At 41.4% G+C, this 14,512-nt stretch overlaps 1 protein-coding gene across 2 annotated transcripts in view; it reads right to left on the bottom strand.

Annotated features, from left to right (window-relative positions):
- The window catches only part of SCTR (secretin receptor), an 80,005-nt gene that overhangs the window by 8,573 nt on the left and 56,920 nt on the right, over window positions 1-14,512 (bottom strand). Inside the window, exons 6-11 of one of the 2 annotated variants that reach the window (XM_020963144.2) lie at window positions 13,575-13,707; window positions 11,555-11,708; window positions 8,943-9,003; window positions 6,899-6,968; window positions 3,144-3,235; window positions 2,714-2,840 (exon numbers count right to left, since the gene is read on the bottom strand). In XM_020963144.2, the coding sequence (XP_020818803.1) occupies window positions 2,714-2,840; window positions 3,144-3,235; window positions 6,899-6,968; window positions 8,943-9,003; window positions 11,555-11,708; window positions 13,575-13,707 (637 nt within the window). The remainder of the gene's footprint in view (window positions 1-2,713; window positions 2,841-3,143; window positions 3,236-6,898; window positions 6,969-8,942; window positions 9,004-11,554; window positions 11,709-13,574; window positions 13,708-14,512) is intronic. The other variant, XM_020963146.2, reaches the window with a different exon arrangement.

Genomic DNA, 14,512 nt, shown 5'->3' with positions numbered 1-14,512 from the left:
ACCTGCCTACTACTCCAATCTCCTATCCCTCCAATAGCGGTTCATCCTGGCCAGGAGAGGGTAGGAAGCCAGGGCCGTGAAAAAGCAGCCTGCTTACTTAGTTTTTTCATAGTTGTATAGTCATTATCCTCAGAAAAAACTGACCTTATATAAGCAAATTTGAAAGGTTATTTCTTTTCATGTGAGTTGTCAGTGAAAAAACAAAACAAAACAAAGTCTTATGAAAACTTCAGAAAGTACTTTTTTGTTTTGCCTTTGACCAGTCACACACATGAAAAGTAGCTGAGTGGACTTAACTTGGGCATTCAGAAGAACTGACCACAAACCACTACTTCAGGAAAACAGGAAGTCTCAGTCCACGAGTGGAAAGAGCCCTGAGCTGGAAGTTTAGAAACCTGGGGTTTCATCCTGTCTCTTGCCACTGACTAGCTCTAGCTGTGTGACCCCAGGCCCATCATTCCAGCTCTCTCCTGGCTTCTTCTTTCTCAGTGACCAGTGAAGTTAATGTCACCCACCCTATCTACTTCTCCCAGGGAGACAACAGATGTAGCACTTGGAACAGGCTACTTTGGAACACCAAAAAGTACCAGGCAATGTAAATTGTTTCCTTTCATGATCAAAATTCTCAGGGAATTCCATGCCTCCTACAATGCAGCATCATGAAAGCAGTCACCTAAAGTCTTTTATTTGTCTTTGCAAACGGGTATGAGAAGGCAGGCATGGAATCTTAACAAAGCTAGGGCCACTAAAATTTGGAGGACTCTGACAGCACTTATATTCCAGCATATAGAAACTACTGAGTTGAGCACCTAGTAAAAGACTGGTAAATTTAAAATAGTGGTTCTTCTGATGAAAAATGCTATCTACCTCTAGAGAAAGAACTGATGGAGTCTGAATGCAGATTGAAACTTATTATTTTTCACTTTATTTTTTTGTGTTGATTTTTTTTTGTTTGCTTTTGGTTTGTGTCTTCTTTTACAACATGACTAATATAGAAATGTTTTGCATGATTGTGCACGTGTAACATATCAAATTGCTTACTGTCTCAGGAGGGGGGGAAGGAGGAGGGAGGGAGAGAATTTGGAACCTAGAATTTTAAAAAATGAATATTAAAAATAGTTTTGACATGTAATTGGGAAAAGTAAAATATTATTAAAGTAAAAAAAGCAAATGCTAGGCCTGACCATAATAAATAAATAAATGATAAAATTGTCTTTACATCTAATTGCAAAAAAATAAAAATCTGTTTGTTTGTTTTTGGTTTTTTAGGCAATTGGGGTTAAGTGACTTGCCCAGGGTCACACAGCTAGTAAGTACCAAGTGTTTGGTCTGAGGCTGGATTTGAACTCAGGTCCTCCTGACTTCAGGGCCGGTGCTATATCCACTGTGCCACCTAGCTGCCCTATAAAAATTTTTTGAAAGGAAAAAAATAGTGGTTCTTCCTCTCTACTCCTAATCTGCTCCCTAGGCAGCTGTACCACTGATAAGCAGCTTCTCAACGTTGATCTCATCTTGTCCTAAGGTCTGTTTCCCCCACACCCTATCCCTATGAGGATGTGTGTCCCATGATCTTTCCCTCACCCTCAATACTGAATTTGTTACTAAAAGTTGATTTGAGGGTACATTTTGTACTATTTGCTCTGGATGCCAAGAATGCTAGGCAGGACTCTGACTAGGTGCTTTCGGCCTACTTCTCTTTGAGTGATATAGAGGATGCTGACCATGGGGAAATCTTCCTTCCAACCCAAATATACTCTCAAGGACACTTGGGATCATAAAGTCCTAGAACTGAAAGAACTGGAAGAAATCATAAAGGTTTTCTAGTCTACATCTCATTTCATAGATGAAGAGACTGAGGCTCAAAATCTTATAGGTAGTGAATAGTGAACTCATGTCCTTTGACTATAAATCTAGCAGCCTTTCCACTGTACTATGATTACTTCTCATCAAGAACTAGGAAACATCAAAAGCCGGGTTTCAACATTATGATTTGATATTAATAAGACTCTCCAGAATTCCAGGTTTTCTGCCAAATATATTAGCACCAACCCAATCATTCTATTTCTTGTTCCAAGCACTAGTTCTGTTACAGCAGACATGAAGAGTATCCAGTGCATCCCTGCTCTGTAGACTCAGTTATAGGATATTATGAAGTACGTGAAAAATAATTGTGTTCCATCTAAAGAAAGAATTTCATATACATTATCTTTCTGATCCTTACAACATCCCCCTAAAGTAGGAGTGAATTCTTTGCTTTTACCTTATAGATGGGAAGCTAGATAGATAAGTTGCTCACGGTCACACAGTACATCCAAGATTCAGTCGCAGATCTTATTGCTCAAGGCTCAGTGTCCTACTCCGTGAGCTAGCCAACAAACCAAGCCATGCCCTGGGAATTCTTATGAAGACTCCTGTCTGTCACTGCGCTATTATTTTTCCTCTAAAGCTGGGATTCTTAAGCTAGGGGTCTATGAACTTATTTTTTTAAAAAAAAAAAAGCACGTATTTTGATAACTATTTTTCAATATAATTGATTTCCTTTGTAATCCTATGGATTTCACTTTGTGCATTTAAGAAAGGGTCCACTAGATTACTAAAGGGGTCTCTCTCTCACACACACACACACACACACACACACACACACACGCACACATGCACGCACACACAGAGGTCTTTCTCTTGCGGCTTAAGACTCACATTCTCTGAAAATTACCTGAAATGAGCTAAGTGCCAACTCAAAAAACAGCTTTATCTCCATGGTATCTTCAGGGTAAAGAGCAAAGACAATATAGTGTATACCAAAGAGGGGGATCAGCAGAAGGGTAGACTTGGCCAGTCGCCTGTGGATGGACATTGAAGGACATGAGAACAAGATGCGAGTTCTAGTCTGACCCCTTCAAGACCCAGATCAATCCCACTTACTCCAGAAGGCCTTCTTTGAGTGTGTGGGTGTGTGTGAAATAGGTGGTGGTAATAATGATAAAACAGTCTGTAAGCTTTTCTTTTAAAGACTATAAGCTTTTTGAGGGCTGGGATCATGACCTTTATTTCCCTCTTACCCCCACAGCACTGAGCACAGAACTGAGATAAGAGCAGGTGCCCATCAATTAGCATTAAGTCTTTGACAACAAGGTTCTGCTCACTTGTAATGACTCATGTCATTTCCTCTCATTTCTGGGGTTTTGAGCTTTTTCATTAGAATCCTTAGAATATTCACAAAAAGGATGAAATTAACCTGTAAAAGCAAAGGAAGATAAGAGGCAAAGGTCAGTGAGGACACTCAGATGCTGGTCCTCCACCACCTCTCATATGGCTAGTCTACCCTTCTTACAGTGTAGTACAATAGACAGAGTTTCATAAAAGACCTGAGTTGAAATCCTGACTCTGATATTTATGTACTTGCTGAATAACTATAGATAGGCAAGTGAAAAGATCACAGGTTTAGAGCTGGAAGAAAACTTAAAGACCATCAAGTCCTACTCCTTCATTTTATATATATATTGAAACTGAGGCATAATGTTTTTTTTTTTAAGTACCTTGCACAGAGAGTCTGCAACAGGATTTAAATTTGGGTCTTCTAATCTGTAAATCTAGCACTATATCACCCAGGCTAAGTTTTTACAATTTGTAAAACTTTCCTTTGTCTTTTCCAAGAAAGCCTCAAAGAAAATTGTGTGTTTATTCTTGAGACAGCATGGCATATTAGGGATGTGTGGAACAGCAGAAAAAGTTCTGTATTTGGAGTCAGGGAAAACTGCATTTAAATCCTGGCTTTGTCACTTACTATTTATGTGGCCTTGGACAATGTATTTGATCTTGCTGGGCCTCACCTGTAAAATAAGTGGGTTGGTTGAGATAAATACTAAGGTTCACCTCTAGACTCTAATAGCTGGGCCATCTCCAAAGCTGAATATCTGGCCACCGGTCCCAGATGGCTCTGGAGGAGAAAGTGAGGCTGGTGACTTTGCATAGCCCTCCCTCACTCAAATCAAAGTCAACTACAAATCATGTCATCATCTCCTTGATGTCATGGTCCTCTTCAAGAACAAAAAACAAACACAATAACAAACTCTAACACTAGAGCTTGATCTATGGTATGAGATGTTGGAAGCCTGAGCCTTCTTTCTCCTGAGACAGCTGAGTGAGGGGAATTCAGGGGAAGGAATGGGTGGTAATAGTCACATGAAGGAAGTGCCTGAGTATCCTTCACTGGAATGTGAAAGACAGTAGGCTGGAACTGGTCAGGGACCTAGGCATGTCTGTCTCAAGGTTCTGCCTCCCTACTTCATGGTAGGCCTAATGATTCCATACCTTACCACAAATTATCAGCAAGTGCCAATAAAATGTAGGGTGTTCCAAAAGTCTTAGTGCAGCTTTGAACTATCAAAGCTTAAGCTATTTAAAAATAGCTTAAACACAAATCTTAAGCCATTTAAACAACTATAGTAAGTTATTAAAGTTATTAAAGTTATCAAATTTTAAGCTATTTGAACATCTATAGTAAGTTATTAAAGCTTGGAACTGTGCTAAGACTTTTAAGACACCTTGTAAAGCAATAATTACTAACACTTATATAGTAAGGGAAGAAACAAGCATTTATTAGGCACCTACTATGTGCCAGGCTCTGTGCTAAGCACTTTACAAATATTAACTCATATGATCTTCACAATAACCCTGTGAGGTAGGCACTATTATTATCCCCATTTTACGGTAGAGGAAAGTGAAGCAAAAAGAGGTGAAATGACTTGCCCAAACTCACACAGCTTGTCTGAAGCAGGATTTCAACTGGGGTCTCCTTCACTACAGCTCTTTATCTATCTAGCTAACATAGTGCCTACTGTGTGCCAGGTATTATGCTATGGGAGGTAGGTGCTATTATTATTACCCCATTTTACAGATCAAGAAGCTGAAGCAAACAGTGGTTAAATGTCTTGCCCAGCATCACGTGGCTAGGAGGTGCCTGAGGCTGAATTTGAATTAGGTCTTCCTGACTCCAGGCCCAGCACTCTATCCATTGTTCCACTCAGTTGCCTTTAACTATAGAGATAATATAGTACAGGGCAACTAGATGTTGCAGTGGATAGAGTACTAGGACTGGAGTCAGGAAGACCTAAGTTCAAATCTGGCCTCAGACTCTTCTTATTAGCTGTGTGACCTGGGCAAGTCATTTAACCCTGTTTGCCTTAGTTTTCTCACCTGTAAAATGAGCAGGAAATGGAAATGGCAAACTGCTCCAGTATTTTTGCCCAGAAAACCCCAAATGGGGTCACAAAGAGTCAGACACGACTGAAATGACTGAACAATAACAACATACTACATTAAGGTCTACAAGACACTTTATTATAAGAACTTGTAGGCACAGGAGAATCAATGTGACTCAGGAGATAGCGCATCAGGGTCTAGAGTCAGGAAGATGTAGGTTCAACTTCCCCGTCAGGCACTTGTGCGACCATAGGCAAATCGTTTAACCTTTTAGCACCTCAGTTTCTTCATCTGTGAAATGGAGACACTAATAGCATTCACCTTACAGTATTGTTGTGAGTAGACCACATCAGAGAATGTATATAAAGTACTCCATGGGGCTTACAGTGATATATGGATAGGAACTATTATTATTATTATCATTTTATAGAGAAGAAAACTGAGGCTCATATAGGTTCATACAACTAAAGGGTCATCCCACAGCTAGTATTAAAGCTAATTAGGATTAGGACTCAGAATAGGGTCTTCCAACATTAGGTCCAGTGCTCTTTCCACCTCACCAGCCTTTAAAAAGGATAAAGACACTTAAGTAAAGAAGCAGAATTCAGCAGGGCAGGCTTCTGACTCCAAGTCCAGTAGTCTTTCTCCTGTCCCCCCCATATCTGCCCTGCCCTACCATCTTAAGGATAATAAGAGCTAGCATTTATAGAATACTTTAAAGTTTACAAAGAGCTTAACAAATATTTATCCGTATCTGGAATAAGCACACAGTCCTCTTGTAGGTTTTCTAAGGGGATTTTTTGCTGGTAATTGTAGAGGAAAAGAGAAGGGAAAGTTACAAAATTACAAGATATCTTTTAAAAGATAACCCAGATCTTCCAGAAGAAAACCAGATGGAACTAGTCTTGGCTTCCCAAAGACATGCACTGACCTCTTTAATCTCTGTCCTCCCATGAGTCAGCCTGGCCAAGGCTTTTCACTGGACCTTTTTGATGATGGAGGGGACCCATTAATGGGTTTTCAGAGGGAATTGTTTCCTCCTGAATCAAGTGCCCTCCATGTGTCTTTGCCCAGGAAGTCATTTCCAACAAAGGAACGCATGAAAACCCAGTCATCAATGCTCCTCTCAATATCAAAAGTAAATGGCAGGCTGGCCATAGTTAATTCTCTTTCTAAATACTCATGAATCACATTTAGCCAAATGTATTCTGTCTCCAGGAACTACAAAGATTATATCTATTCCTTCTTTCATACGAAAACCCTTCAAATATCTAATGATGAGTATCATGGTTCCATGTCTTCTCTGTTCCAGGCTGAACATCCCCTGGTCCCTTATGACGTGGTTTTCAGACTTCATTCCTAGTGTCCTTCCTCAGGATAGACTCTAGGTCATCAGTGACTATAACACTAAATGTAACTCTATTATGAAGACTAATCCTGTTATACCTCCATCCGGCCCCCAATTCAAACCCTCCTTTTGTTCCCTTAGGCCCCCTGACCCTTACTTCACAACACTCAAAACGTGTCTTGACTAGAGTGGAACCATCCCGAGTAAGAATAATCTCTCTTCCTCCTACCAGTCCTCTGAACACTGGACCCCATTTCAGTCAGCCTAGGCAAACTGGTAGATTTGATCCAGTACCCTGCCTGAGCCACTTCATCCCAGAATCAGGCTTCAGGAAGGAAGGCAACTCACCACGATGGAGACACTGATAGGTCCCCGAATGATCCACCAGATGAATGGGTTGGCATTAATGTCCCAGCACCTACAGGAAGTACATAGTTGAGGCTGGTGTAGATTGCTGTTATTGTATTTGTTGTCAGGGTACGACAGATGAGGAGAGAATAGGTTTCATAGGAATCGTAGATCTGGAATTGGAAGGCATCTGGATATGGATTAGAAGGCATCTACCCCAACCCCCTCATTGTACAGCTGAGGGAACGGAGAACTGGTGAAGTTGAATGATTAGCCATAGTGGCCAGAGCTAGGATTTAAATTTAGTTCTTAGGACAGGAAGGAAGGAAGGCAGGAAAGAGGTATTTATTAAGCACCTACCATGTGCTAGGCACTCTGCTAAGCACTTTACAAATATCTCTTTTGGTCTTCACGACAGATAGGTGCTATTATGTGTCCACTTTATAGTTGAGGAAATTGAGACAGAGGTTAAGTGACTTGTCCAGGGTCACCTAGGTGGTAAGTATCTGAGGCTGAATTTGCACTTATGTCTTCCTGACTCCTGACCCAGTGTTCTAGCCATTCTGCTACCTAGCTACAAGTTAATCAGTCTTTCCTTTACACCATGTTGTTTCCCCCAAATTGCTCTTCCATACCAAATGTGGAACATTTCTGTGGCCCTCAGGTTTTGTGAAGCTGTGGGAGCTGGAGGCTGCAGAGTCAGCATGGCAGTACCCCAAACACGGAGCTACTCTGCTTGTTCCTGTGGGCACTGGGAGCTTTCCAGCTGAAGAAACTAGAAGTTAGAGTTGAAAGGCAGGCAGTATAGCTGAGGGGATGAAACACTGGATTTGGGGTCAGGAAGATCTGGGTTCAAGTCTTATCTCTGACACTTAGAAGCAATCATTTAATTTTTCTCAGATTCTCTTTCCTTATCTGTAAAATGGGGATAATGATTATACCTACCTCATGGGGTTCTCATGAAAATCCAATAAGATTCACAATCATCTTTTTTTAAATTATAGTATGTTATGGAAATGCTTGCTTAAGTTCATAAGTTTAAAAATACATAAATGAAAAAAAAAAAGATATATCTGGGGCCTTGACCTTGGCCCATCTGACCTCAGCTGGCACAGGAACTTCTCTGCTGTAACTTTCCTCTGCTCCCTAAACCAGGGAATATTCTGTCCAGCCCCAAGAACCTGGCTCAGTCGCAGCCCTTGATGGGGCCCAGAGAAACCATTCACGGCTGACTGCATTTCAGTGATGGCGACAGAGTCAAGATTTCTCCATAGCAAACTTTCTGATCCTAGGAGCCCCTCCACTTCCATCTCCCCTTCCCTTGCCACCCTCCCATATTGCCTCACATTCCCACCCCTCCACCCCTGCCACCCCTTCCTACATCCCCAAAAGAGTCCAAGGTTGGTCATTCAGTCACTGCCACTAACAAATAACTGTGCCAACTGCAATCTCCCTCATGGCATCACAAGAATCTTAAAAGCCTAGATGGGGAGGGAGGGGTGCAGAGGGAGGACTCAGTAGGAAATGGAGAAAACTAGCCTTTAGTTTATGAAAACCAGAGTCAGGCAATATATTTGTTACAAGAGTTTTTTTCTTTTTCCTTCTTTCAGTGGGTGGAAGGGAGAGAAAATAAATGTTTGTTTAACAAAAAATAAAATAGGATTAAGAAAAAAAAACAAACGAATGACTATTTGAAGTCCTGCAACCCTGGCTTCCCTCTGGTATTACAGCCTATTTTAAAGATTAGCTAAGAAGGGAGATAATGAGAAGAGAGCCCAGGAATTGAAGAAAGGTGGTCTAGCCCATCATAGAACTCTGTCACCACTTCCAAACAAATATTTGGAGTCTCACAGCTCACATTTCCAAGGACATATTAGAGTTCTTCTACGTCTTAATATCTTCCTCCCTCATCCCTCCACCCCCATTTGAGAAATATGGCTCTCCTTTGAAACACCCATAAAGCTTCCTTTCTGAATGCCAAAGCAAGGCGTTGTAGCAAGCATGACCCCTTTATCTCTTTTCTCAAACATGGCTGATAGCTTACCCATCATTTTCCAGCAAGCGCCGAGTGATTGCCCATGGTATAACAAAAACTGCTGGGGAACCTGGGAATTAAAAAAACCAAAAAACTCATTTCTCAATGATTTCAATGTTCACTACGGTGAATAGATCAATCAGTTCCTCCGTGTGCATCTATGATTTTGTTTGTGTCTCCCTAGTAAACCCCTTTGCATCTTCTGGTGACCTCTAAGCAAATTATTTCATAGATTATTGGACTGTCCTAACAGCTTGACTGCAGGGTTTGAGGGATCTGCCCTCCCATTATACCCTGCCTAGAGGCAGGAGTTTTTTTAAAACCTGGACCAGTCCTGGAAGGATCCCTAGTGCCTGCCCATAGTAAGGAATTAATAAATGTTTATCGATTGTTTGATAGATGTTTGATGAAGGGAGAGGTTTGGGGCCCCTTGGACAGTGAGGATTTCTCTACTAGGGTGGATGGAGGGGAATGTTAAACCGTGTAGGGAGCTAAGCCTTCCGAGTCAGAGCTCAGCATTATCAAGGCCAAAATTACTGACATTATATATAATAATTTAATAATATATAAGATTTGTAAATACTATAATAGAACATGAAACTATAAGGAATTTTAGAGACTATTTAGTCCAATGCTCTCACTTTGCAACTAAGTAAAACTGAGGTCAGCCCTGTTAAGTGATTTTCCCAAGGTCACACATGGAGGAATTAGCAGATCCAGGATTCAAACCCAGATCTTTGGAATCTAGATCTAGCATTCTTCACACTATACAAAGCTAACTCCCTTGGGTTTGACCCCCATAGGGACGACAAAACTTTGGATGGATCATAGATCCTGATCTATGGGATCTAGGGACTGTAGTCCAGCCTCTTCATTTTATAAATGAGGAAACTGAGGCCAGAAGGTTATAACTTGCCCAAGTTCACCACAGTAATAAGCCTCAAAGGTGGCATTTAAACCAAAGGCCTCTGACTCCAGAGCTAGCTCTTTCTACTACAGCAGGCTGCTTTTCTATTGTCACAGTTGGATTATACCCTCCATATCCCTTCTCCTACCCCCATCAACTCCCACCACCACCAGTCCTGGACAGCCATTCTGAATAGGAATCCAGGGATTTGAGGAAAGGTAATGACAGGGTTTGGCACTTCTTCCCCACCCATAAAAAAACAACTGAATATCAGAACTAACAACTATAAGCGATGGGGTCATTGGTTGTACTACTTTGGAATTTCTCTGACTTACTTCTCTACCATACCACCACACCCCCTTTTCAGCTTCCTATTATATTTTGTCTTCCCTCATTAGATTGTAAGCTTCTTTTTTCTTTTTATTTGTACCCCCAGGGTTTAGCGCAGTGCCTGGCACATAGCAGGTACTTAATAACTGTTTATTGAATTGGATGTGCCACTTTATATTTTTTGAAGCATTCATGTGCATAACTTTATTGTTTAGTCATGTCTGACTCTGTAACCCCATTGGGGGGTTTTCTTGGCAAAGATACAGAAGTGGTTTGCCATTTCCTTCTTCATCTCATTTTGCAGATGAGGAAATTGAGGCAAAGAGGGTTAAGTGACTTGCCCAGGGTCACACAGCTAATAAGTGTCTGAGGCTAGATCTGAACTCTGGAAGACTAGTCTTCCAGCTTCCAGGCCTGGCACTCTATCAACTGTGCCACCTAGCTGCCCATAATTTTACTTGCTCCTCTAACAACAACATGAGGCAAGTAGGGCCTCAGTTTTTTGCGTGTTGTCTCTCCCAATGAGAATTTGAGCTGTCTCATGCCTTTCTTCATATTCTCAGTGCTAAACATAGTACCCACCACATAGTAGGCACTAAATGCTTGTTGGTTGGCTGATTATATTATTATGGTGTTCCTCCGCATACTCTACGCTCCAAACAAACTGGATTCCTTGCCATCCTCATATGTGTCTCACATTTTTCTGTCTTTGCACAATTTCACATTTCTCAGAATGTTTTCTCCACTCTTCAGATGTTGAATTCCTCCTGGTCCTTTAAAGTTCAGTTCAAATGCCACCTCTTCCAAGAAGCCTCCCCTGGCCCTTCCAAGTCAGTAATGACCAGCCCTACTGTAAACCTCACAGAGCACTTTGTACCTCCCTTATTCATTTATCATGCATTATTATTCTGTATTGTAGTTATTTGTGAGTGTGTCTATTTCCCTTCTAAAGTGTAAGTCCATGAAGGAAGTGACCATGTCCTAGCTAGACTTTGTATCTCTCTCAGCATCTAGTAAAGTGTTTTGCACACAGGAAATGTTAATAAACATTCACTGAATTTAGAACTTCATTAGAATTTAGATGAAATTTTGCATGGAAGAACAGTGAGAACATGCTTGAGGAGGTCAATTGGAACTGGCTTTGAATGTCTGGAGAAAAAGTTATAGAATCTCTGAGATAGTATAGGCCTTAGAGATTGCCAAGTCCAATCCCCTCCTTTTACAGATGGGGAAACTGAGGCTCATAGACATTAATTGACTTCCTAAGATCACCTAGGTAGTTAGCAACAGAGCTGAGACCAGAACCAGGATCTCCTGACTTCTAGTCCAGTGCTGTTTTCATTCAACCACCTAGCTGACATTTTATTGTTGTAGGGAAACATACCCCATCCAAAGATGATAAAGTATTGGAGAACCTTCTTTTCTGAGAAGAAGGAGATGACCAGAAGGGTATGCAGATAGAGGCCTTCTACCAGCAGCCAGCTGTAGTTGGTCAAGATACAGTACTGAAAGAAGATCATGAGGGTTTTACAGCCAACCTGAGGAGACATAAAGACAAGTTGAGTCACTGCCAAGTGAAGGAAGTCATGGCGGAGAGGCTGGTACAGAGATGGGGGGAAGGAGTCTAGGGCACAGCTCTAGATGGAGTCTGGGTCTCTTCTGGACCTCATCTACTCTTTTGTCAAATTCTCATTGGTGGAAATTCCAGAATAGAAAAGAGTTCTGGAGTGCAGACTTCCAATAAACCCAATAACCCCATTGTCAGACCAAGAACTGTATGTGGAAGCTCGTTAGCTACAGAGTGAGAAGATAAAGAATCACGGAATCACAGAATGAGAGAACTAGAAGGGAAATCTGAGAAAGATTAAAGGAAATATTGATTTGGTTAGGGATGATTGACTCCAACTTAGTCACTTTGCAGATACAGGAAAATGCAGGGTTCCCTTGGGGAGGGAAAGTAATATAGGCGTAGGAAACCTGCAGCCTCAAGTACACACATGGCCCTCTAGGTCCTCAAGTGCAGCCCTTTGACTGAATCCAAACTTCACAGAATAAATCCCCTTAATAAAAGGATTTGTTCTGTAAAACTTGGACTCGGTCAAAAGGCCACACCCGAGGACCTAGAAGGCTACATGTGGCCTTGAGGCCTCTGGTTCCCCACCCCTGACCAGTGTCTCCCAGGTAAGGGCAGAGCTAGGTCTGGAATACAAATCAGTTCAGTGCTTTTCCCTCTACCATTCTGAGTGGCTTTTGCTCAAGGAACTGTCTCAACTAGTAGGGACCACATAGTCCTGACCCTAGGGGAGTCCCTAGTTGATAAGAGAGGCCAATCCTCATCCCCAAGGAGCTTCTAGGCTCATAGAGGCCTCAGGACAAGCATATGTGAAAAGGACTAACAACAATAGGTAAGAAAAATAAAGAGATCAGCGCAGATTCATATATATGTTAGTGCTTTATACAATAAACTACATGGGCATATGATCAATGGTGGAGGGGAAGAGTGAGGGGTGGGATCAGGGGTATGTTTTGAACAATTTCTCAAAAACAAACAAAAACCTTGAGGCAATCAGTATTTTCTTTCATCTTTTCTCAGAAAATTATGTTAATAAATTTTGTAATGTCAATGTTGGGGTTAAACCCTCTAGATTTTGTCTTTTATAAGTCTGAGAATAATAATAATTATAATCATTATTTATATTTAAGTACCACTTAAAATTTGCAAAGTACTTTATATACATTGTCTCGTTTTACAAAGGAAAATAGGCAAAGGATCAAGAAAGTCCAGAATGAAATGGAAAGAAAGAAGGGCTGGATCTCATGGACTTGAACTCAGATCAGTGGATTTGAAAGACAGAGGACTAATAGTTATTCCATGTACCCCTAGTCAACTGCTTACCAACTATGGGTGCTTGGCTTAGTGGGGAGGGAGCAGAATATTCCCCAGTAAGTAGATATGAATAGTAAAACATAGAATTTGGGAGTTTGGCAACATAGTCATTTGATAAAGTAAGATTTCAAAAAAGTTAGGGTCCAGGAAGAAAAGAATTGAACTGATGAAGAGGGAATAGCAGATGATCAAATTATCCTTTGCTTTTATTTCATATTTTGGTCTTGCAGGCCAGAAGTGTCAAACATACCATTCTCAGGCCACATCTGACACTCCTGAGTGCAGTCCAAACCAGATTAATATATTACTGGGAAATAGTTAACAAAACAAATAAAAATACAATAAAACAGATAATATTAATATGTAGTTTTCTAGGTCAATGCAAGGCCTACAGGTATCCTTATATATGGATTGGTAGCCCCCTTATCTATTTGGTCTGACACCATTGATGTAGGCCTCTGTCTCTTTCAGGGGCCAGCCCTTCCTTCTGACACAAGCCAGAACTCCATTGGTTTACCGTATGTTCATCACAGTAGGCAATGTCATTGGAGGAGAATAGCACTGCATCTTTGATGAGGTTGGACAAGGCCCTCAGGATGAAGGATACAAACAGGTGCATGTGGATGTAGTTGCGAGTACAGTGGAGTTTCCTGTGATAGAGGAAATCATCTCTTAGGGCTGGAAGGAAACGTAGAGACTGCCAAATCCAACTTTCTCATTTTATAGAGGAGGAAAATGAGGCCCAAAGAGGGGGAATGACTTGTCTGAGGTCAAGGAGTTATTTAGTGGAATAACCGAGGACACCCGACTCCCAGTACTATGTTCTTTCCTCTGCCTCCATGCTGCTTCCATAAAAAAGATGCTAGTGAGATTCAACTAGCAAACCCTGTTTTATTCCAACAGTACTATAGCTCCTAATTTATATATCATTTCTCTTCCTTAAATATCTTTTATCTTCTGCCTATTTGAGGGGGGGGCAGAGATTATTTTCCCAATTTGAAAGATAGCAAAACTGTGGCCCAAAGGGGCAGCTAGGTGGTGCAGTGGATAGAGCACCAGCCCTGGAATCTGGAGGACCTGAGTTCAGATCTGGCCTCAGACCCATAATATTCCCTAACTGTGTGATTCTGGGCAAGCCACTCAACCCCAATTGCCTCACAAAACAAAACAAACAAAAAAACCCCACCACAGTGGCCCAAGGAGAGCAAATGACCTTTCAAGGTCATATAATGAGTCAGTTGGACCTGGGGCTAAAACCCAAGTATCCTGTTTCCCAAGGCCAAGGTTCTGACACCAAACTCCTGATCTGCATCTGGAAACCGGGGAGAAAAGAGAACCTCAAGGAGGAAAGTGGTATTCCTAGGGACTGATATTATGATGTATGTGACTATATATGACTCTGAGGCCCTTCAGGAATCCCAGGATCTCCCATCTACCCCCAGAATCAATGTTCCT

Source organism: Phascolarctos cinereus, unplaced genomic scaffold (genome assembly GCF_003287225.1).
Source record: "Phascolarctos cinereus isolate Bilbo 61053 unplaced genomic scaffold, phaCin_HiC Scaffold_726;HRSCAF=1367, whole genome shotgun sequence".
Lineage (NCBI taxonomy): Eukaryota > Metazoa > Chordata > Mammalia > Diprotodontia > Phascolarctidae > Phascolarctos > Phascolarctos cinereus.
The sequence above is the reverse complement of the archived record's forward strand: the minus strand, read 5'-3'. Positions and strand labels throughout refer to the sequence as shown.